This window comes from Chondrus crispus, genomic scaffold, assembly GCF_000350225.1.
Source record: "Chondrus crispus Stackhouse genomic scaffold, scaffold_354, whole genome shotgun sequence".
NCBI classification, from domain to species: domain Eukaryota; phylum Rhodophyta; class Florideophyceae; order Gigartinales; family Gigartinaceae; genus Chondrus; species Chondrus crispus.
In genome coordinates, this window is record NW_005179248.1 from 58,897 (window position 1) to 82,311 (window position 23,415).

The following is a 23,415-nucleotide window of genomic DNA, read 5'->3' on the forward strand; positions in this document are numbered from 1 at the left end:
GGCGCGGGCCGCGCGCATCACGGAGGTGCAAAGAACGGGGAAAGTGGTCGCTGCGAGCCGGGCAGGTGTCGCAGCCGGCGGTGCAGGAGGGCGCGCGCAGGCGGGTGGGTGCCGGGAGCCGCCGCCAAGTAGCAGTGTTAGGCGGAAGCGAGCGGCGGCGTGGAGGGCAGCGGCGCTGACCATGTTTGCGGGCTGCAGGGACCGAACCGCGGCCGGGGGGGAAGGCGACACAGGCGGGCGGCGGCGCGGACCGGGCGCGACGCGCAGGGGCGAGTAACGTGTGGCAGGACGAGGGGGCAAGGGGCGACAAAGACCAGAAAGAAGACGGGAGAGTTAGCGCAGAGGGAGGGGGAGGAGCGGGGCGGGGAACGACAGCGTGTGCAGAACGAGGAGCGGAGGAGGAAAGGACCAGGCTTGGCGCACGAAGCGCGCACGGAGCCCACTTGTCACTTTACTAATACTGTAGACCAACTTCGCAGAGGCTGTATATATTGTGTCCCTCTTAGGGTGACCCCACCGCCAACAAAATTTCTGTCCTAAAATTCCAACCACTAAAGTTTGGACCGATGGACTAAAGTTCGGACCGATGGAAGAAATTTTGAACCCCACCGCGCCACCATTTGTCCTAAAGTTTAGAATTTGGGAAGGATTCTTTTCCAAACCAAAATTATTTGGTCGAGATTTTTGTCCAAAGCGCCGTTTGGGCGAGCTTCGTTCTACAGTAACGGTACAGAAAACATCTGAATTTCATGTGCTTACAGCTCTACCAAAGCTCTTCCAAATGGCTTTGGGGCTGTTTTGACTGAAGTCCCATCAATAGTGTGGGACGCAAAAAGGAGTATTGTGCAGCCTTCGCTCGTGGACATTTCCCATCTTCTCCCTCCTTCTCGTCTTCTGAGAAGTGCAGGCAATGGCTGAGGTGGTTACTAGGACTGATGACTCGGCAGTAAGAGTGAGGAAAAAGGGTAAGGGACTGGGGTGGTCAGACGAGGAGAATCTTGCCCTGTGCGTTGCTGAGAGCGCAGTTCCAGAGTTCATAATAGGAATTGAAAGCGTGGTGTACTTGCCGAGTTGATAATTCCCAAACAGAAGCCTACATATTATGGAGAGCGGGCAAGTGACGAGCAAAAGTTGCCGCCAATTGTGGAACAGACGCGTGCAGTAGCTTGATTCTTTGCGCCAAATGTATTTCTACGACATACTTGTAGCCTACTTGGGGTGACCCTGAATATGAATAGATGTATCGTGTTACAGTGTCGCAAAAGTAGAAAAAAACAGTAAATGTGAACCGGCAGGACCGGGCGAGAATGTTCGCGTCAATTTACTGTGCTGGTTTCGTCCTTTTTTTGCTTACCCGAAGCAGCTATTCTGCCCGGGCTTCTGACTATTTGTAGTACTACTCCCGCGCGTCTCATCCTCCCGTTTTACTCTCTTATTTGCGATCCCTTTGCTGATAATTACGAGTTATTGCATTATCAGTAGAGTTGTTTGAGAGATGCACTGTAGGTTGACAGATGAGGTCAATAAAATTCTGTCCATATTTAATGCACCTTTTTCAACGATTCGGATGCACTTGGCGGACAGTAACAGTCACCGTCAGCTGATAATTTCCACACTCCCTCTACTTGTGACGTGATATATCCTCAGTGTGGCTTCTGTCAATCCATTGATCCACGGGATGATTGATTTTTGCATATTTCAACGTTTTGACAAGGGCATCGTTACCATTAGCCTTTGTCAAGCAGTCAGCTAGATTGTGTTCAGATCGAATGAATCCGATCAGTTTCATCTCATTTTGTTGGTACGCCTTTTTGACTACCTCGAGGTCAATCATTAGTCTTTTTTCAACCGTTGTAGATGCCTTTGTGATAACATCAAATAGTGAGAGACTATCCGTAAACATTAGGATCGGTATTTTTATGTTCATCATCTTCTGTATGTCATGTCTGAGCATGAAGGCCATATCAAAAGAGTCAGCAAAGGCCATAGTTTCGCCGCCTAAAACTGATCTTGACACTCGTTTAGCCTTATGAGACGACCAATAGAGTGGTTGGCAAAGGTTGCTGCTATCACATAGAAATATGATGTATCCAAGCTGCGAAGAGCCGTCAGAGTTGTTTGCATACGAAGCATCTGAATAAACTCTTATGTGTAACTTGTTATCGTCAAGTTTGGGATACCTCAGTGGTAGGTATGGCTCTTTCTTGAGTCGTCTAATGGTGCGGTTAATGTATCGGATTTAAATTTTTGGATCCGTAGCATACTGTGATTCGGTAACCTGGGCGGCTTGAGCAATAGAGAAACTAATGTCTGGTCTAGTGTAGGTAATCCAGGCTAATTTGGCTCTTAATGATCGATAAGACTTGTACGTGGCTGTGTTCGGCAGCCTCTATCTTTCGGATGTACGACGTTTGGTGGATCATGTATTCAGAATCCCTTTTCTCAACTTGTACTCCGACGAAAGTATACTTATCGTAAGCTCTTCCCTTACACTTGAACTTCTCTTCTGTCTTGTGAGCGAGATCTGAATACTCCTGGGTACCTGCTTGGAGGGCATCGTCCACGTAGGTAATGCACATGCCATCAAGCTTGTCCCGTATGCATTTAAAGAAAAATGCTCCATCACCGGTTGTTCCGGTCATGTTCAAGTCCTCTTTTATATGATTGCTGATGGTACGGCCCCAGTAATCACCACTGTCGGCAAGACCGTACAAAGGTTTTAACAACTTCAGCAACTTGTCCTGGTTCAGTTCAAATTCTCCAGTTGGTTTGATGTATACATCCCTCATAAGTTTTTCTGCGCTTTGAAGGTATGCTTGAGTCACATCTGTTGAAAATAGTCGGAATCCGCATATTGCGGCCAATCCGATCAAAATTCGTGTGGAGTGTTGCCTTGGTGTGGCAGTATCATGTACAAGAGACGTTTTTAGCTTATCCCTGTATCCTTGAACTACAAAACGGGCTTTCCATACTTCGTCTTTAGTACCTTCATCTTTTATTGCTAGTACAAATCTACCACCGAGAATATTTGCGTTCTTAGGCACTTCTGACTTGCAGACAAGCTGCCAAGTTCCTTTTTCAATCAAACCTCTCAGCTCCTTCTTTGCGGCTCTAAATCTTTCATCGATCGATCTGGGGTCACCAGGTTTGATCACTTCAGTGAGTTCTACATCAAAATTAGAGGGCTTTGGTCTGTCTACTGATTTTAACGGCTTCAACATTATAGAAAGGAACACGTCCCGTGAGAGCGTGTCTGTTGGTTCAGAGTCTTCTCGAACATAAGGCTTAACTTGTTGCATGTTCATAGTCTTATGCCATTGCCCGTCGTTGCTCTTAACATCAACTATTTTGTCTCTTATACCTGTGATGGTAGCGGGTCCAATCCATTCTTTACTTCTTTCTTGATACACAAGTACTTCTTGACCTAATTCAAATACGAAATCGGTTGCGGTTGGGATTCTTCTAGTAAGGGCAGCAAGAATGCGTCTCTCTGCCACTACAGAATTCATTTTCATTTGTGCCTTTGAAAGTGCAAGCATCCTTTCTTTCTGAGCGGGTATATCTGAGCTAATGATTGGGAATCTTGGTATTATCCCGAATACAACTAGTGAGGGAACCAGTCCGTTATCTCCGTTGGTATCGTTCATGGCTTTGATTGACAGTTTCAATGCAATGTTGCGGTCAGTTTGAGGAAAGTCGAATATTATCCTTCGATAAATTCTTCGGAGGGGTGCGTGTAGTCTTTCTCCAATGCCTAATGAGTTGTGAGCTTCGACTCCTGAAATTCGAAGTTCTATCCCAACGCTTTCGGCCATTTCCTTCCACCTAGGAGAAGTGAAAACGGATCCCGCATCAGTTCTGACGCGGTTAGGGAATCCTGTATAGAGAGTGCACCACGCTTCAAGGAAAGCAAGCCATATTCCGTTGACTGATTGTCCGTAATTCTGACCCTGAGAGTCTAAAAATATGGCCGAGCTGAAACGAGTTGCAGTGTCGACAATATGCAGAATTGCTTTTCCCTCAATGAACATCAGATCCATTGATATTTCTTCACCAAACTTAACGTCTTGCAGTGTGGGTAACGTGGTCTTGAAGCTAGTTGGTTGTGATCCAAGCCTTTGACAGGTATTGCATGACTTAGAGATCTCTTTCAAGACTTTTGTGGTGGCCTCGGTGGCCTCGTGCGGCCGAGCTTTTCTGATGAGATTCAGAAGTTTCGTATCCGTTGGGTGTCGAAAACCTCTATGAAGTTTGACCAGTTCACTTCTTGAGAATAGTACTGCATCTTCCCGTTTCCATTCCAGGTAGACATGTCCAAACTTCCTTACGACTGGGACAGAAACGTTTCCCGGAGAACTGATTAGTACATTTCTTGTCGTATCCAGGTATAGTTGAAGTTTATCGAGCAAATCTAATCCCAAAAGAAAAGGTACATTCGCTCTAACTACGTCAACCTCAATTGGCACAAATCCGTTCTTGAGAAACGGTAATCGAATTGAGATTGATCCGAATGACTTCTGCACATCAACACCGAATCTGTACTGGTTGAAGTTCGCTTTTAGTTTGAACTTACTCCCAACAAATCTGCAGTATGCTTTGGCTTGCAGTTGTCCGATAACAGCGCGTTGTGCTCCAGTGTCGATGAAAGCTCCCTGCCAGTCTTTCCTGCGTTCATCCAAATTGATTCTCATCTGTGAAAGACCTCGGCGAGAGTTTAACACAGAATTGGTCATTGCATCGTTGGAGGATTTTCTGAGACGCCGGTTTCTTCATATGTCATGGGCTGTCCTTGACCTACGCGAGATTCTGTACCGGGACCGTTTTTTCTTGAGGACAGTCTCGTAGCGTGATTTATTTTCTTTCGACTTCAAACTACGACGGTAAAGTAGACTGCCTCTCCTCAAAAATCCTCTAGATCAAGAACTGATGGAATGCCCCGATTCTCAGAACCAGTAACGTGGAATACCTGTCCTCCTTTATCGGGATGTTCAGGCGTCTCATTCTCTGATGAGGTAGAGTCCTCCTGCTTGAAGTTGTCCCCTGTAAGGGTAGCAGAAGGGTCTTCTTCGTCCGTAGAGAACAACGCATCTTCCACTTGTTGACACAGTTCGAAGAGGATTTGATGGCTTCTCTTCGGATATCTCCTGACTTGCGATGAAATATTTCGCATCACGTTGCGAGGTTTGGGGCAGTCCCTGATGAAATGATTAGGGTCCTGACAATTGTTGCATAGCCTGGGGTTGCCATAACGGTCTAACCCATTTTGACCGGCTTTTGTGCTGTCTTGAGGGGGCCTGAATGGGGCAGATGAGCGTGATCCTGGTTTCTCCGGTCGTCCGTAATATTTCTGACCTTCGTAGTAAAGATCAGGAGTATATTTGGATGAAGATTTTATCTCTTTATGTAGGGAAGATTGACCGATGTTCAGATCTTTCTTTCTACCTTCTTGCTCTTCCTGGTCTTGAAGCCAGGCGGCGTGGAGTGCTGTATACAGATGTTGGAAGTCCCAAGGATTAGATGTGGACTGCGAGTTCGCAAGGGCTGACTTGGCCCACGGGGCACCAACGACAGCCTTGTAAAGGTATTCCACCTTGTCTTCCTCGGAACGGTGAGTCCGTGGTCCTTGAGGAGCAAAACGTGTGATGATCTCACGTAACTCTTCCAAAGCTTCTGCAGTGTTGAGCTTCTTGGCATGCATCAAAGATTGAATTCTCAGGCTCTGGAGGTATTTCCTGATTCTGTTCTGCCGAGTTATGCTGTTGTACTCGTCTTGCATAACTTGGCATGCCTGACCAAAATTTCCACACCTGTCCCTCACCTTCTCTCGATAGAATCGCTTAGCTTCTCCATCGAAGATGTTGTGGAAAAAGGCAAGTTTGTTGGTTTGGTCAAGGTTGTAGTCCTGGGCGGCATCAATGTAGTTATTGATGTGTTCCGTGAGGTCCTCACCCAGTTTTCCCGTGAATTTATCCTGGTTCTTGAATCGCAATGCCATGTTGTGAGCGGCTCTTGCTTCGGAGTCACGTCTCACAGGTGGGTAACCTTGTACTGGTGGGCCGGCTTGACGTTCAATTTCCTTGTTAGTAGGCATACATGCTGGACTACTTTTCTTGTGTTGAACAAGCCTTTCGTAAGCAAAATCGATGTCGTCCAAGTCTGAGTATAACATTTTTACTAATCCCCATGAGATGCGGTCAGTTGCGGGATGTCTGATATACTCTACACCTTCTGCACGTAAGAAGTCACGGATGATTCTGAAAACGAACGTGGTGCCCTTCCGTACTTCGAAAGAATATAGAGTTTCAACAGGGAGGTCGTCACGTAATCTTTCTACCAGTTCTGTGTCCAAAATATTTTCAGATTTTGCGCGAGTAATGTGTAGCGTAATAACTGATATAATATCATTGTGAACTGGAGATGGTGGTGTATACGTTTCAAGTTCCTTGGTGATGGCCTCTGTAGCTGCCTCGTCAATTCCGTTATCCATAGTGTTTGGTGAGTTAAAGTCTCCAGAAAGTAATTTAGTAAGTTACTTTAGCCTTAGGAAAAATAAGCTTTCTGCAACCTTACAATTATACTGAAATTTTGACTTTTTTTATGGCTCACACTAATTCAAGCTGAATACGGGTACAGGTGTGCAACGCTCACAGCTAGTACAGTAGTAAACACGTGTGCAATTTTCACACCTAGTGCAATGTGTGACACGTATCCGATTTTTGGGTTTGTGTCAACCGTGTAATACGTGTTGTGTACTAATTTGGCAAAGATGGAAACAATTGAAGTTGGTCTCTTGATTGTGGCAAAATAGCTTCTGAAATGTCTCAAAAAAAATGTTTTGAATTAGACAATGATAAATTGGAAAATGATTCAAAACAGTTTTTGCTTTTCTAAATTTGGCGAGTGAGATGGCGCTCACGCTAGAATTGGGCTCGGCGGCGGTGAATAGGGCCGATGAGGTGGTTGTCGAGGTCGTGCGCGGAGGGAAAGAAACGCGCACAAATGTCACAGTAGAAGTCCTCGGCCTCGCGCTGATGTCCAGCCTCGCGTGCGCGGTGTTTCTTCCCACCCTTGTGTTGGCGGAGTTGGTGCCTGCCAGTCAACGTGACTTGGCACACCTGGCACGTGAGCAGGGGTGCAGGAGCAGGCTTTTGACCGATTCGTGAGGTGGCCACGCGATGTAGTGTCCTATTCACGACTTCCGGTAGAACCGACAAATTACTTTTCAGTACTGTAGTACAGGCCTTAATTTTTCGAAGAACCTGTGACGCGCTGTCCACGTGTCCAGAACTATTTGCGTGTACATTCTGTACACGTGTTTTCTTCTCGTAAATCTTGTCTTCCGGGCGGGGTTGGTCCGCCGGGGTAACCTCTTCTTCGACGAGGTCCAAAACGGTGATGGAGTCTTCCCCGTCGCTGTCCCAGTTTACCACGGGCGTGCAGGGTCGACTCCGTGCGCCCGGCTGAGAGCTTTCTTCTGACTGCTCTTCGGGGGCTTGCGGTGCCCCAAGGTCCTTGTCTGAATTTTGGTTTGAATACCACCAAAATAGAAATTAGTTAGGCAACTACGTTCCTATTTTAGAGGTAGCGGAAAAATAAAGAACTTACTCTTTTTATTATTTCCGATGAGAGTTATCCTAAAGAGGAAGGCGGCTTTACCTCTTTTTGATAAAACGTACTGCGTTAATATCAAGAAAGAGATAAGAAGACCACTCTCGAAAAGACCAAAAAATCTTGAACTTGAAAGACTGAGGTTGTTGTTCTTCTCGAAGAAACTAGTTGAGCGTAAAGTCTAGACTGTCGCAAAAGTAGAAAAAACAGTAAGTGTTATCCGGCAGGACCGGGCGAGAATGTTCGCGTCAATTTACTGTGCTGGTTTCGTCCTTTTTTTGCTTACCCGAAGCAGCTATTCTGCCCGGGCTTCTGACTATTTATACTACTACTCCCGCGCGTCTCATCCTCCCGTTTTATTCTCTTATTTGCGATCCCTTTGCTGATAATTACGAGTTATTGCATTATCAGTAGAGTTGTTTGAGAGATGCACTGTAGGTTGACAGATGAGGTCAATTAAATTCTGTCCATATTTAATGCACCTTTTTCAACGATTCGGATGCACTTGGCGGACAGTAACAGTCACCGTCAGCTGATAATTTTTACATACAGGCGCGGTGGGGTTCATCTCTGAATCACCACCTCCCCCAAAGCGCGGCTTGATTAAAAGATAGTAGATCCAATTACCGGAGGACAACTGTCTGCTTTTTGCGATTTTGGGCAAGGCGCGGTGGGGTCACCCTTACCCCCGCACGTCCGGTTACAGGACCGCTGGACAGAGCTAAATACAAGCGGGGAACAGGCGACGTCGGGGGACTTGCAGAAGTCCGCCGGCGTAAGTGTGACACGTGTGCCAACGTGCAGACAGAGGAGCACGTATATTGACAGACAACGACGGGGCCGCAATGGAGGCCCAGGAGCGAGGAGGGGCGCTAAACCAATGAAATAGGAGGAAGCCAGCAGTGTACGTAAATCGCAATGGTGGGATTGCTGTATTAGCGCTGTATTACAGCGCAAGGATCTGGGCATCTGGAACTCTAGTGTATTCCTGGATGCACCCAATCATCTACACCTGTACATCCAAGCTGACATCAACAGGTCCTCTGAAACTGCGCTTGCGTCGCTCAAAGGGCCCATGCCTTGTATTTTGACCAGTGATTTACGGAACACAGTTCAGAGGGGTTCTGTGGTTGTGGATTCCTCGAAGTTTCTTAATGCGAGGAAATTCCTTATTGGAGAATTTCTTCTCTTTCTTTTATCAAGGAATCACTGTAGTGCATATTTTTGGATATTATTAATGTATATGACAACAGTAACACGTGTACAGTAGTGCGTTCATCATCGCCTCGATGGCCTTCTCCTTCAGCTGGGGAGGAAGACAGGGGAAAAGGAGGACGGAGCGGGACGGCAGAGTTGCGGGCGAGTCTCCGACACCAGTCTCGAACGTCGACTCGTTGTTAATCGAAAACACCCATTTGTACGCTAGCGACACTCTGTTTCCATTAAAGGCAGAGTAGCCGACTTTCCTTACCCCCTTACCCGAATCCATCGGTCGCACAGTTTAGCCCACCCCTCAGTCGGCCTCCAACAGCTCCGTCTGCATGACTCCGTGGCTCACCGCCTGCCGCATCGCCATCGCCGTCTCGCCGCCGACAGGGCGCGCGAGTCACGTGCTGCGATCCGCATACCGGGGCGCGGCCGCTGCTGCGCGTGGCGCTGCGCGACGCAGCAGAACATCGCCCGCGCGCACGCAGTGCTGCGACGCGCCGCCCACTCGCCGGGCCTGGACGTGGCGCGGCTCAACAAGCTCGTGCGGCTCGTGCGGCTCACGGATCTGCTGCTGAGCGAGAGCAAGCGGTACAACCTTGCGGCGATCCGCACGCGCGATGCCGTGGTGCTTAAGCACGTTGCGGACGCGCTGAGCCTGCTACCGGCGCTGGACGCGGAGGCCGCGGCCGCTGCCGCCGGGCTGCGCGTCGTTGATGTCGGCGCGGGCGCGGGGTTCCCGGAGTCGTCCTGGCCATCGCGAGGCCGCAGTGGGACGTCACGCTGCTCGAGGCCGCGCGTAAGAAGACGCGCTTCCACGACATCGTGGAGCGCGAGCTGGCCCTGCGCAACGTCACGTCGGTGTGGGGGAGGGCAGAGGAGGGTGGCAGAGTAAGATGCATCGGGGGCGGTATGACGCGGTCGTGGCACGGTCGTTGGCTGAAACGCGCGTTGCTGCGAACTGTGCGTGCCGCTGGCAAAGGTGGGGGGCGCGTTATTCGCGCAGAAGAGCGTGGGCGCGGGCTCTGAGGAGATGGCCGCCGCGAAAGAGGCCATCAGAAGGCTGGGCGGGAAGTTGGAAGGTGTGCGCGAGGCGTGGCCGTGGGAGTGGATGCAGGGGCAGGGGGAACAGGCGGAAGAGGTTGACGGAAGGAACAAGTGTATTGTGGCCGTAAGAAAAGTGGAGGCAACGCCACGGGCGTTTCCGAGGTTGTCAGGGGAGCCGAATAAGACGCCGTTGTAAGACCGCGAATGGGGTTTGCGAGGAGAGAAAGGCGTCGGGAGAACGGAGAGAGGAAAGATGTTGGTTGGGAGCTATGGCAGGGAATAGGAGCGCGTGTTAGGTGAAAAGCACATCGAGCATTGCAAGGGGCGCACATGGATGTCTTGCGAAAAGAAGAGCGCAAGCGCGTTGCGAAAGGCACAGTTCGGTATGGCAATGTGACATACGAAGTAAGAAGTTGCAGAGCGGCCCCGATCGAGAGTTGTGACGGCATTGAGAATTGGTTTATCTCGAGACGTTGTTTCGCTGCCGTTCCCCTCCTCCTTCGTGCCCCTCCTTCGTGCCAAGCAGCGGCCTGCCAAGTTTCTGCCATCCGACAACGTCCTTCCCTCTCCCTTTATGGAACGTCGGCGTCGTCACTCGATCCAATGAAGAACAGTCTCTGCAAGGGGCATCGGTTACCATGTGAGAGATAAGCACTGGGCAAAAGGGAAAGTGTCCTGACCGGCACAGGTAATACAAGCGGCCCCCAGTAACACACCGAGCACGATAGGCTGTCCGATTACAGCCAGCAGCGAGACGGATAAGTAGGAGCGAGAGTAGAGACGACGAAGAAAAGAGGTTTTGTGAGTTTCTTGTTTCAACAGTGGCAGCTGCAACTCTGCTGGAACACGTGTCACACGTTTCCGCAGAAAACAATCCTCCGGCAGTGAGGGTACAGGGAGGATTCCTCCCTGTACCCTCACTGTATCCTCGCTGTTGCTGTAATTCATAAGGGGTGCAAGTAACATTCCGCCACGCCCTTGTTCCCGCTACGTACTCTCTCTCTCACATCTCCGCCCCCCGTCCGCCTCCCGCGCCGCCTCGCCACCCCCACCAGCACCTGCACCTGCACCCTCTCCGCGAGCGCCCTCGTCCGCCGCACCAGCCGCTCGTTCTCGCGCTCCACCCCTCGCATCCACGTTGTCTTCCGCGCCTCCCGCAACTTTCTCCTCTCGCGGTTCTGCCTCGCGCTCGGCCGGTTCCGCGCCGCGCTCGCCCTCCGCACCGCCACGCGCGCCGCTTTTCCCGCCGTCGCCGCCTTATTCACGCACGCCACTGCCCCTTCGCCTTTGCCCGCCTGACCCGCCGCCGCCGGCCCAGCCCGTGTCCCACCATCAGAGCCCTCCCCGCCGCCCTCGCCCGGCGCAGCGTCCCACTCGACAATTGAAAGGACATCGCTGTCTCTCAGCAGTCTTGTGCGCTTTTGCCTTTTGTGCTCACGACCTGCTCGTAAAAGGGGGCAAAGAGCCGAGGGGATTGTGCACGTCGATCAACGCACAGTTGAGAGTGCGAAGATGGTGCGGGCGTCCGCGGCTCTTAAGGGTGAGTTAGAAGGCGGTAGCATCCACGCCTCGGCCGCCCTGGCCCTGTCCGCCTGCTTCCCGCCCCATCCTGGCCTTCGTCGACCGCGCCCGCCGCACCGGCACCGCCGCTGTCATCCCCTGCACCCAGGGCATCTTGCGCAGCGTCACTGCCGCCCTCGCTTGCGTTATGATCACGGACGGCCTCCCGCTGGACGACGCCATGTGCGTCATGCACCTGTGACACCCCATCGCCGCCCCCAACGACGATTCTACGCCCTGCTGCGCCGCCTCGAGCGCGGCCTCCGCCACAGACCCCCGGCTGACGCCCTCGTCCTCGTCCGCCGGCACGCCCCCGCACACCATAAGTTCTCTGCTCACTACCCTCGCTTCGCCGCCTTTCATCGGCTGCTGCTGCTGCTCGAAGTGTATGGCACAAACATGGGCACCAGAGACTCTTGGCCATCATCGGCCGATTCCCCACCCCCCTCCTTTACCCCCTACCCTTCTATTCAACTAACTCACATCCTCCCATCCCCCATCCCCCATATCCCTAATCCCTTGTCTCACATCCCCACGGCACTCCCGCCGGCCCGCCCGTCCGCGCCGCGCTTCAGACGGTGGAGGGGGGTGGACGGTTGGGAAAACACAGTGGTCAGGCCTTCATGTTTAGGCCCTACAGTTTTTGAAAGGTGGCAGAGTTTACAACAGTTTCCGGCAGAGCAGTCGCCCTCGTACAGTTTATCCCGCTTTGCTTGCGACTTCGTCTGCCGTTTACACTGTCTTCCGCTTGCGCTTTGCCCTGCCACCCCTAAATCCCCTTCACACAAACTCGTAATACTCCCGGGTTAGAGCATCCCCACCGGCATGAGCAAAGAGTTAAAAGGTAAAATTTTAGCTTTTACACCTGGTGAATCCGCTCCACCGGGGAGTCAAAAGCTAAAATTATTTAGCCCGGGGGTATTTCCAGGGTGCAAATCGGTCGGTTTCACACCTCGAAAATAGCCCAGAGCCAAAAAGTCCATGACACAAGTGCGAAGCAGTTATTGGTTTTCTGGTGGCGGGAATCTGCTCGTTTAGTACTTCCCGTTCTCCTACATGTTTCGCTCGCGTCGCTCGCGTATTGCCGCGCCTCCCCCTCCAACCTGCGCCTCTCCTTCTGCATCGATCGCAAGGTACATGCGATCTTGCCCAACCACCACCCTGTTTATGCGCTCCCTTTCGCACACCGCTCTCCCAGGTGCAGAACATGCTCCCACCAACCCACCCAATCATTGCCTATTCCATCTCGAGCCTCGTTCCCATCACAATAATGGCCGGTGCAGACCAGCCGAAATCCAGAGGATTTAACTGTTCCTCCAATGAAGACTGCTCCATTTGAGTGCGTTTCTGCATTTAGCTCTGGCAACACCGGTGGAGTGTGTTGATGTCGGAGCTAAAATGCCAAATGTGAACAAATGCACCTGGGCATGCGCACCAGTATTTGAATGACAAGTGTTGAAAATATTTAGCTCTTTGCTCATTTATTCTCCGACCGGTGGGGATGCTCTTACAGTATTGGAGTGGTAGCGTAAATTAAATTAACTCAAATTAAAAATCTATGAACCAAAACGTTGCAGAATTCTGCAATGTATCATACTTCTTTCTTTACAGTACCTTTCCAGAATAGTTGCGGAATTCCGCCAGGCGTAAATTACCCCAGGGGTAATATCGTACACCACATGTTGGGTAGGGACCGGGGAGTTGTGTGCTGTCCCCCCCCGGCCGCCTGCGAGGCAGCCTCCAGCACCTTTTTATTTCTCACAGCGCGCGCTTCCAGAAACGCCCACCATCAATCTAAAAAATCATAAAATCTAGCACATCTAAAATTTTGTAATCTTTTGCTAATTTCTCCACTCACACGCCTCCAGTCCTAAACCGGTGTTCAGCGCTGGGGGCTGCTTTTGCTCATCAGGGCGGTGCCGTTCGTAAGTCTGCTGGAGCAATGACCAAGTTGCGAGCAGAAGCGCCGCAGAGCGCAGAAGACAACTCCATGAGAGCCGTCGGGCTGAACCGACCCGCGGGTCGTGAGCAAGATAGTGGCGGTGACGCCATGTTCAAGCTAGCCAACGAAATGAGGGACGGAGGCGACCAAGTTGAGAAGGATGCAACGGAAGCTGTGAAGCTGTACGAGCGCGATTGAGGAGCACGATCATGTCGGGGCGATGGTGGGCCTCGGCAACCTATTAGCAGAAGGCGCAGAAGGCGTCGGGATCAACGCAGAGCGCGCCATGGGGTTGTATGAACGCGCGATTGAGGAGCACCATGATTCCGACGCCATGGTCAAACTGGGCAACCTGCTCGTAGATGGAGCGGAGGGAATCCAGACGGACGCAGTACGCGCTGGCGAGTTATATGAAAAGGCGATCGACAAAAATGAAAGCGTCCGCGCGATGGTCGCTCTCGGAGTCCTGCTGAATGACGGCGCGGAGGGAGTCGAGAAGAACGTCCTTCGGGCTGTCGAGCTGTACAAGCGCGCGATTGAGAAATGTCAAGATTGCCGCGCTAGGTGCAACTTAGCATTTGTATTAAGTGAGGGAGGGGGCGGGGTTGCACAGAATTCAGCGGGGGCTGTGCAGCTGTATGAGGACTTAGTCGAAGAGCACGATAATGTCGATGCGATGGTCAACCTGGGTATCCTGCTGGAGAACGGGGCGGAGGGAGTGGAGAGAAATGTGGGTCGTGCTGTAGAGCTCTACGAGCGTGCGATCGAGAAAGGCAATGACCGCGACGCTATGCACAATCTTGCACTCCTGATGCATGAAGGAGGGGACGGAGTGGCACGGAATTCAGCGAGGGCTGTGGAGCTGTACGAGGACTTAATCAACGAGCACGGCCATGTCAATTCGATGAACAACCTCGGAGTCCTGCTGAAGAACGGGGCGGAGGGAGTGGAGAAGAACGTGCTTCGGGCTGTCGAGCTGTACAAGCGCGCGATTGAGAAATGTCAAGATCCCTACGCAAAGTTCCAACTAGCAGTTGTATTGAGTGAGGGAGGGGACGGAGTTGCACGGAATTCAGCGAGGGCTGTGGAGCTGTACGAGGACTTAATCAACGAGCACGATGATGTCGATGCGATGGTCAACCTCGGAGTCCTGCTGAAGAACGGGGCGGAGGGAGTGGAGAGAAATGTGGGTCGTGCTGTGGAGCTCTACGAGCGTGCGATCGGGAAAGGCGATGATGGCACCGCTATGCGCAATCTCGCACTCCTGATGAAGGATGGAGGGGATGAGGTTGTGCAGGATGTGGCTCGGGCTGCGAAGCTGTTTGAGCGGGCGATTGAGGAGCACGATCATATCGGGGCGATGGTCGACCTGGGTATCCTGCTGGAGAACGGGGCGGAGGGAGTGGAGAGAAATGTGGATCGTGCTGTGGAGCTCTACAAGCGTGCGATCGAGAGAGGCGATGACGGTAAAGCTATGCAAAACCTGGCAGTGCTCATGATGAATGGAGGGGACGAGGTTGTGCAGGATGTAACTCGGGCTGCAAAGTTGTTTCAGCGAGCGATTGAAGTGCACGATGATGTCGGGTCGATGGTGGGTTTAGGCTGGCTATTATCCAATGGCCCGGGAGGGGTGGATACGGACATGGTTCGGGCTATAGAATTGTACGAGCTGGCCATCGAAAAAGGGCAGAATGTCGGAGCTATGCGCTACCTGGGGAGCCTATTGCGGGACGGAGGGGACGGGGTGCGGCGGGACGCGGCGCGGGCTGTGAAGTTATTTGAGCGGGCGGTTGAAGAGCACGGTGATGTCGAGGCGATGGTGGCGCTCGGCGACATGCTAGTGCGAGGCACGGACAGGGTGCGGAGCAACGCGGGTCGCGCGGCGCGGTTGTACGAGCGCGCGATCGAGACGCAGCAAGATCGGGACGCTATGTTGAGCATGGCAGTCCTGCTGAGGGACGGGGGGAACGGGTTGCGAGGGATGCCACGCGGGCCTCGAGGCTGTTCGAGGACGCCATGGAGGGGCGCAATGAAGACGAAGTGGTGGAGCTTCTCGGGAAACTGGTGCGGGAGGGAGTCAAGCTGAGTCGGGCGTAACTGGGGGACACGGGACACGAACCACTGGGACTCTTGCGCCATGGCTGCTTCGAAAGTGTTGTATGAAGTCACGCAGCAACACTGGCGCGTTAGTCGACGCACACGACCCACGCTGCTTCCCCTCTTATGTACACCAGCCCGGTTCATTCCCCTTTCTCATAAACAGGTCTTGTGTCTTGTCGTCAAAGCTCCATTTCGTTCCTCAACAACCGGTCACCCCCTCAAAAAACTCGTTACAAATCCCTTGGCTAAACTTGATGTCCACCAGCCCGTCCCGTCATGGTCTACCGCACACACGTTGTGCCCTCGCGTGGTCTCAGACTTGGGGCGCACTTCCGACAGCTCGACATTGCGAAACATCTCGCTCCCAACCTTGCGGAGGATAAAATCCAGTACACAAAACGTCGCCTCCACGACGTCACACAAGTTCACAAGGGACGAATTCGTCGTTTTTCACGACCTCCGCAGAAAAGCCCATGCTGTGCGTACCGCTCGGCAACCCATAATGTTCCGATAAAATGTAAAAAGCGCCCCCCTTGTTCATCAGCATTATTTGTCGATGCGTATTTGCGAGAGGGTAAGGAGCTGTAATGCCCTACCTCGTCCAACTGATACTAACGTTACTGGACATGGCGAAACAGCGAGATAGATACAGTCTGCCCATGTGCATGGTGCATGGTGACTTTGCAAGACGAAACATAGGATTCAAAGAATATAACGGTAAAAAGCAAAAACATGTTACTCCTCGACTGGTAGTTTGGGGCCATCTCACACCCATTTTTCGGCATTGAAGAAGGAAACATTGAGTGAGGGGAGTCGGTCAACTTATATTTCAGCTCGTGGGATGAGTATGGAATACATATTCCTAAAAGAGGCACGAGAAGCGTACAAGTTGTCGAAAGAATGGGACATTTGTTGAAGTTGCGGGGAGCGATGGAGTGCGTTCGAAAAGCAGCAGTACAGAATATGTTTGGACATTCAGTGAATGCTGTATACTGTGGTAACTGTGTCATGGCGATTAAAGTCAAGTTGAAGAGCGTCAACCATGGAAGGTGCAAGACTGAGCGTGGAATATCCCCTCAGATGAAAAATTCGTATTGAAATGGACGTGCTTAGAAGCGAGAACTGTCAGCCGTAACCATATTGAAGCATCGTGGTCGTCCATCTGAGCACGGTGACTAGGGGAAGAGAGATTGAATGAATGCATTTCTTGGCGACAAGACACGTGACATGTTTAGAAGAAAGGGTAAAGAACGGGGCTCATATGAGGACAACGATCCAATAGGCACAAGAGTAAGTAGGTCGACTGGCCCTCGTATTTGTACATGGCGAGCCCCACTTTTCATCGTCGCCTTCCATTTTTGAGCAGGCCATGCTGCTTTCGAGCAGTATGCCTGATTCACTCGCTATCTTAGGGCTCACAGGCCCGACTTCGTAAGCCACCAGTGTCACGGCATGTCGCACTGAGCGAAAAAGGCCCTATGATGAAAAGAAAACGCTGGCAAACCAATTGCTCGCTGCGAACACCACTCTGCATGCAGGTATCATTGTGCTAAAAGGCCAGCAAATTCACGGAAAGTCGTCGCAGGACACTCGATCGCTCCAGTGAATTCGGAACGCTTTCCAGCTTCATATCAGCATCGCCCGGTGCGCACGTAGGAGCTGCAGCACTGCAGGATGCCTACGCCCGGAAGATTATGGTTAGCAGGGTATTAACCAAGGTGTCCGTAGGGCTTGGTGCCCATGCACGTCGGTTGGGTTTGTCAGGTCTTTTTGCTGCTCAATGAGCACTGTGAAGCTAGCGAGCCTCTCGATTTCACGTTGGAGCGACCCCATGTGCTGCAACGAAGTTCGGTTTTTTTGATTGTCTTTCAGCTCTGTGATGTCAGTCTGCACAGTCGTGGTCGCAACGAGGAATTTGTTTTCTTTTCGTGGAAGGAGAAGTGTCGTGCCTAGGAAGCGTACTTTCGCGCATGATGAGGAGCCGAAAATCAATTTGCGGAGAAATGCCAGTGTGTGGGTACTCGTCTCTGGGTTCCACAGTGCATGTAACTCTAGATGTTCTGAAGTCCAATGTGGAGAGCGTTAGCGAGAACGGCGTTTGTGTTCGCTTCGAAAGGAACATTGGAGTCTATGCGTTAGGAAGATACGGAACCAGAGGCCTATGTTTTTGGTAGGAGATTGCCAAGCGGTCGACGGAGGGTCAACGGAGAGTTACGCAAAGTAAAAGGATAGGTTTGCATTGACAGAAGAATGTGCATTGCGAAAAGGACACTGCTGGGTTACGCATGGTAACGCCCTGCGCTCGTAAGGATAGGTAGGGATCGAGATATCTACGGCACGATGCCTCGGGGCATAGCAGGGTTGATCCCTGTAGTGCGAGCCTGCCGCAGAGGTGAGTGGACAGCCACCACTAACACTGCGATACTGGGTGCGTAGCCTTTGTACGGGCTAACGTCAATGCGCACCCGTACCCCCTCTGAGTACTGTAAGTACGTCATGGACCTACCACCGAGCGAAAAGCCCCGCTGCAGCACAGCAGTGGTCCTGGTCTGCCTGATCAGGAGGCGTGTAGGGCGCAGCGCAACTGTCATCGCCTGACAGGGACGGCACCGGGCGGAGAGTGCGGATTGCTGCACCCGTTTGGGTTTCAAAAATAAAGGCAGAGCACGCTGCGTTGGGATCCGGGGACCCCGGGGAGACGCACACATTGACTTCTCTTGCTGTTGCCTTTATACATCGTTCCCCTACGCCGAGCGCCGCGAGCGACCGGGTTCGACTAAGGAAAGATTGCCTCTGGGTCCTGTGATTTGTCACAGCATGCATGATCTCACGCGGTACAGGAGACGCACAAGGAGGAGGGGGCAATGATGTGGTGAAAGAAGTTGACGGAAGTTTGCGGCCCAGAAGAAGGTTAGCTTGCATTGACTGAGAACCGGGACAGAGAGCAGAAATGCAAGGAAAGACAAAACCGTGCGGTTTTTCGGTCGAACGACAAGAGCACGCAAGTGCGGAACGTACAGATAGTGACCGAAGTTTAGGTCGAGAACGAAAATGATTAGCAAGACATCACGAAATTTCGGATTCTTGCTTATACGGATGCTGCGGATAGAAAGCCCTGAACACAATGTGTTGGCTTTCACTAGGTGTAGTCTGTAGTGTCTATCGGACCGTTAGTCCTCATATGAGGACAAGAGATGTTTTAATTTTTCTCGACAACCAAACTCGCGATTTCCCTTCTTTTTTTGAAACCAGAAGCCAATCACTGCATGTAAAGCACCTACTCGTCAATTCAAGCGGAAACCAACTCGCTGACGCCCAAAAAGCTGTTCAAAAGGGATAGTCGGCATACAGTCGGCATTTTTCTTTACGCTAAGTTTATACCGTAGCATACTGTAGAAACAATGCCTTGGAGGGTTTCTAGTCGGTTCTAACTTTAGAAAAAATTTAAGACGAGTCATCTACCAAAGCAAAAATAGGAACCGTGGACATCACAGTTGAAAAGAAATCAAATTCCAAGATTTTTATGGCATGATAACGCTTGGTCGGATTGACACTACTACCCTTCGAAGGGTACCCGAAGGATAGAGAGTGATAATTGATCTCTTGCCCCTTTTCGAAAACACTGATGCAATACGGCAAAAGTGCTGATAAAGTAAGTTACAAAAATTTTCAGGTACCGTATAGCCGTACAGTATCTTTAACGTTGGACTTTGTATTCTTGCAGTGCAGCGGCTCACGCCTCCCCAGCGCAACATGGAGCTCATATTTCCCGGCGCGGGACATGCCTTGCGAGAGCAACCTCAACCAGTCTCAGTACGAGACTACCACCTCTCCTTGAATTTGGAGGTCACGCATAGACCTCAAAGAGAGTACAGTACAGTAGTGTGTGGATGCTGGCAACTGGCACCAGTTGAATGAGTGAAGGGCAGACCAGTACAGTTTTACGCAATCTCCAGGCAGGGACGAGAATTGCTCGGTTGTAGGGCTGCTTTGAATGAGGGGTCGGGGTTCAGGAAACCTTGCTAGAACTGTAGGAAAAAAGCGTAAAGTTTGGAGGCATGTATTGAATCATGTATTCGAACTAACATCCGAAGTGTGTAGAGAAAAGCCCCATTTCACGAGGGCAAGGAGCAGTCTGGCTGTGAGGGGAACAGCCATGCGCCTGTAAAATATGGTGATGAGCCGGTAACGCTTTCGAGTAGGGAGAGGAATTTGGAGGTGTCTCCATGGCCATGAGTCGGGGGTGGGTAGCATTGCGCTAAAGCGCATTTATCTGGACAAAAGTTGCGCGGCGTCTAGATCACGTGACAAGAGCGTTCGAGTGCGAGACGGAAGCATTAATCGATAACGCATTGTGCGCACACACCCATGGAGTGCGCAGCGTTGCTATGAATGGAGACGAAAATCGTCAGGCATTGGAACGGGTGGCAATAACGTATGAGTATGGCATGTGGCCGCATGTGGAGACCAGAGCATAAGTCGGCTGGCGCAATGACGTGATACGCCAAGAGACGTGTAGGTAGCGTTGCGATGGGAGCGGACGGATGACATGTGACATCTTTGGTTAAGGCATAAACAGGGCCGAGCGAGTGTGGGATGTACAAAGAGGGATCACACGTGATGTTGGGTGTGAGGAGGACCGGGTCAAGATCGTTGCGGGGCACTGTATCTGGTGACTGGAGAATTTGGGTGCTGTTTGTCGTGAGAGACAAACGTAGGACATTTTTGAAATTCGGGGGAAAATTTTTCCTACGCGAGAGGATCGCTCTGTGGCTCTCTCCGCCCTGTCAGCGGCTAGATTAACAGGTTTGCGAATAGATCACGGAGATGGGGTAATTGATGCAGGGTTGAGCACTGTAGTCCAGTGGCTATTATGAAACTTAATTGCAATCCCCCAACTCTTGCCTTCCAGACAGAGACGCCTCTACTGCCATGCAACTGTGTGCGGTACTGGTTCTTAGAAATCTTGCTTCACAGACGTCCCGGACTGTGACCGACCCTGTCGTGCAAGTGATGTATCTTTCTTGCCGGGAGAGCTTCTGTAGCAAGCACCGAAAGCAGCCTGGTGTGTGCTACTCGCCAAAAGTTGTGCAATTACCACTAACATGAGATGTAGAGTCATTCCGCTCTAGAAGAATCTGCGGCCCTATCACTTGGTAAAGGCCGAACCTCTCAAATGTGTAGACGGTTGCTTATCCGTGAAATATGTCAAGTTGTCTTGCAAACGTAGTTGCGCTTTGCGTTTCGTTTCTCAGAAAGAACTGTTACAGTATATATTACCTCCGCACCACCGTATAGTACACTCTTCGGATAGGTCTAGGCCTTGGCGTCGAGTTGTCAATGCTGCCGTGTAATACACGGCAAGAGGTCCACGACATGGGGCTGTGGTCTCTCATTGCGGTGTAATCGTACGATGGGAGTGTGTAACACATCATATCGTCATCTCGCAATTGCTCTGGTCCCTGGAGACAACTGTACCCTGAAAGGTAGGGGTGCGGAGGTACAGACAGCGTCCGGGTAGTGGTCGAACTCGGGTGGTCGGCCACTGGTGTTGAGAGGAGAGTTTACTTCTGAGTTCGGCCCTATATCTCGTTCTACTCCTACAAGTTAGCTACTTATAGTCTGAAGGCTTTGGTTGCTCGAAGCGGATTTCGCTGCTGCCAGTGTTTCGCTTCGTTTCCTGTCGGTTTGTGTCTCGGCTTGTGTCGGTGAATTTATCTTTTTCTCCTGTCAGTGACTTGCGTTTCGCCTTCTGTCGTGCGCAAGTCACTGGTGTCGATTTGTGGCAGTGTAACTGTCTACATCCCTCAAGACCCCCGCGTAACTTCCCCCAAATTAACCGACCCGATCGTGCTTGCACCAAAGCCATTGCATAATCCCTTTTCACACTGTACATAAAATTATATCTGGTGTTTGTCCACCCGAAGATAAATGGACACACAGATGAGCCGCAGGCAATCAGAGATTTTAGCAACTTTTTTTTATTGCAGACAACAGCGACGCTCGATCTCAAAGATCAAACTCACCAGAAGCGAGTACACTCTTCATAGCTATTCTCCAAGCGTCCACGCTTCAGAAAGGGGATTCTCACTTCTAACGGGACACTTCTCAACTTGAGCTTCAACCACCGCTGACAACGGACAGATAGCCTAAGAAGAAGATCACTACCAGAAAAGAAACCCCTCTAGTAATGCGGCTTCTTGGGGTAATAGCCACCTGAATAGTAGTACTTGCAGTAGTATCCCTTAGCATACTTGTGGTAGTGGTAAGAGTACTTGCAACCATATGTAACCTTGCAGTACGGGTACTTGTAGCAGCGCTTATAGGCAGCGTGGTAGGACTTGTAGCATTTTTTAGGGCAGTATCGATAATAAGAACGTTCCGCCACATCCATGTCTTCTTCAATGTCATTCTGCTCGGTGAGATCGCCTTCCACGGGAACGTCTACGGCGAAAGCGACTGCGAACAGGGCCAGAAGGGCCAAAAGTAAAAATGTTCCTGTACGAATCATGGTAGCAAGGGCAAATGTGAGATACGAGCTTGCTGGACGTCTGTTTGATTCTTGCTTCTGATTCTTGCTTCAGTTGGAGAGGAAGCTGATGAGATGGGGTGGCTGAGCTTGATGAGGACTGGAACTGCTTCTTTTATAGCATCCTAAATCGCCAAAATCTTCAAGAGTGTTCAACAGCTTCGGGTGGCAGTCACGAGTTTGACCACAGATCATCCTTATCAACACAAAACTGCCGCAAAGGTTAGGCTTGCATCCCACGATAACAAAATATGACCATACGCAAGGCTGCTTCAACGTTTGCTTCTTGGCAATGTTGAACTCAAGATTGCAGTTGAATAAGGGACGCATCCTTGCGAAACCTTTTGTTGATTGGCAGAGAAATGAATTGTGTTGGAGAGAACTTATCTGAACGTAACAGACGAAAAGGACTCTCCGAGATGTAAGATCTTGCACAAGAGTTGTCGCGCATATGATAGAAGGATGCATACCGTTTCTACATGCTTCACTGTATACTTCACTATTATGATTTGCTGGTACAGCTGAACCTTTTCGTTATTTCCCCTTACTTGTTTACAGCCACTCTTTTCACATAGAAGTGCATGCGTTCATAAAAGCTCGCACTCTGGGAATGAAATCGTTTCTGCGGTTGTCCAATATTGGAAGCTCCCCTCCGAACGAGACTTTCCACGATTCGATTGCAAAGACAAATTCGCGTACTTGATTTGGGTCCCAGGGAAACGAATAAGCTCAAACAAGGATAAGACATTATGGATGTCAACAAAAAAAGAATATAGTCGAGGGATAAAAGAAATAGCGCATTTAAATGAGATTTTCCATAATGCGTGCGCCTGAATGAGCTATTGAGTACGGCTGATGTCGCCTCTATCAAACTATCCAATGATTACTCTGAATACTTGCCGGTGGCTGAATGAAAACCCGCATAGAGATAGAAGAGCTAGAAAACAATCTTATTCAACCGTCCCAGTCAGCTCGAAAGCAGCGAATGCTCAAATTCGCGGTGTCTTCAACATGAGAAGTATGATGTGATAGGGAGCGAAATATCGTCATTGGAGATCTCTGTATTATGATACTTCTTGCAGTTGTTGGTTGGGGATGTTATTTCCCAAGAAAGATACGGGATCTACCGTTCACCGGCAACTCTTTAGAGAAAAAACAAAGAGGGCGAATCGATGTAACTCTTCAAGTTTTGTCCCCTATCGCTACCAATTTGTGCACAGTACATGACCTCGATTACGACAGGCCAGCGAGAAGAAAATGATATGAGAAAACTTGAAATAGGACTGGGTGAATGAGTTATCACAAAGGGGGATTTGGAAGATACCTCAGTAGGGGATGGATGTAACGCAATTGCTCCATAGAGCATCACAGCCATCAGAAGAGTATCGTGTAGAGGGCAACGCCAAGAAAAATAAATCTGGTG

The 23,415-nt window shown here is 50.7% G+C and overlaps 5 protein-coding genes; 1 reads left to right on the top strand and 4 right to left on the bottom strand.

The window, feature by feature from the left end:
• Positions 1 to 8,211: 8,211 nt before the first annotated feature.
• Positions 8,212 to 8,577, bottom strand: CHC_T00000495001 (hypothetical protein). Its single transcript, XM_005717879.1, has one exon. It carries the CDS (start codon positions 8,575 to 8,577, stop codon positions 8,212 to 8,214), a length of 366 nt encoding a protein of 121 aa, XP_005717936.1.
• A 1,292-nt stretch (positions 8,578 to 9,869) lies between these two features.
• On the bottom strand, positions 9,870 to 10,310 carry CHC_T00000496001 (hypothetical protein). The gene has a single exon (XM_005717880.1). The coding sequence runs from the start codon at positions 10,308 to 10,310 to the stop codon at positions 9,870 to 9,872; it is 441 nt and encodes a 146-aa protein (XP_005717937.1).
• Positions 10,311 to 15,065: 4,755 nt separating this feature from the next.
• CHC_T00008266001 (Sel1-repeat containing protein) lies at positions 15,066 to 15,647 on the top strand. XM_005717881.1 is given in 2 exon segments: positions 15,066 to 15,449; positions 15,450 to 15,647. 1 exon segment carries the CDS (start codon positions 15,066 to 15,068, stop codon positions 15,447 to 15,449), a length of 384 nt encoding a protein of 127 aa, XP_005717938.1. The 3' UTR covers positions 15,450 to 15,647.
• Positions 15,648 to 21,074: 5,427 nt separating this feature from the next.
• CHC_T00000497001 (hypothetical protein) lies at positions 21,075 to 21,359 on the bottom strand. The gene has a single exon (XM_005717882.1). It carries the CDS (start codon positions 21,357 to 21,359, stop codon positions 21,075 to 21,077), a length of 285 nt encoding a protein of 94 aa, XP_005717939.1.
• CHC_T00000498001 (hypothetical protein) lies at positions 21,360 to 22,460 on the bottom strand. XM_005717883.1 is given in 2 exon segments: positions 21,360 to 22,043; positions 22,044 to 22,460. The coding sequence occupies 1 exon segment, from the start codon at positions 22,458 to 22,460 to the stop codon at positions 22,044 to 22,046; it is 417 nt and encodes a 138-aa protein (XP_005717940.1). The 3' UTR covers positions 21,360 to 22,043.
• Positions 22,461 to 23,415: the final 955 nt, after the last annotated feature.

Bases quoted from the DNA above. Each gene is read 5' to 3' on its own strand.
- CHC_T00000495001 (XM_005717879.1), bottom strand. From the start codon at position 8,577: ATGCCCAGATCCTTGCGCTGTAATACAGCGCTAATACAGCAATCCCAC.
- CHC_T00000496001 (XM_005717880.1), bottom strand. From the start codon at position 10,310: ATGCCGTCACAACTCTCGATCGGGGCCGCTCTGCAACTTCTTACTTCG.
- CHC_T00008266001 (XM_005717881.1), top strand. From the start codon at position 15,066: ATGCGCTACCTGGGGAGCCTATTGCGGGACGGAGGGGACGGGGTGCGG.
- CHC_T00000497001 (XM_005717882.1), bottom strand. From the start codon at position 21,359: ATGTACAGTGTGAAAAGGGATTATGCAATGGCTTTGGTGCAAGCACGA.
- CHC_T00000498001 (XM_005717883.1), bottom strand. From the start codon at position 22,460: ATGCATCCTTCTATCATATGCGCGACAACTCTTGTGCAAGATCTTACA.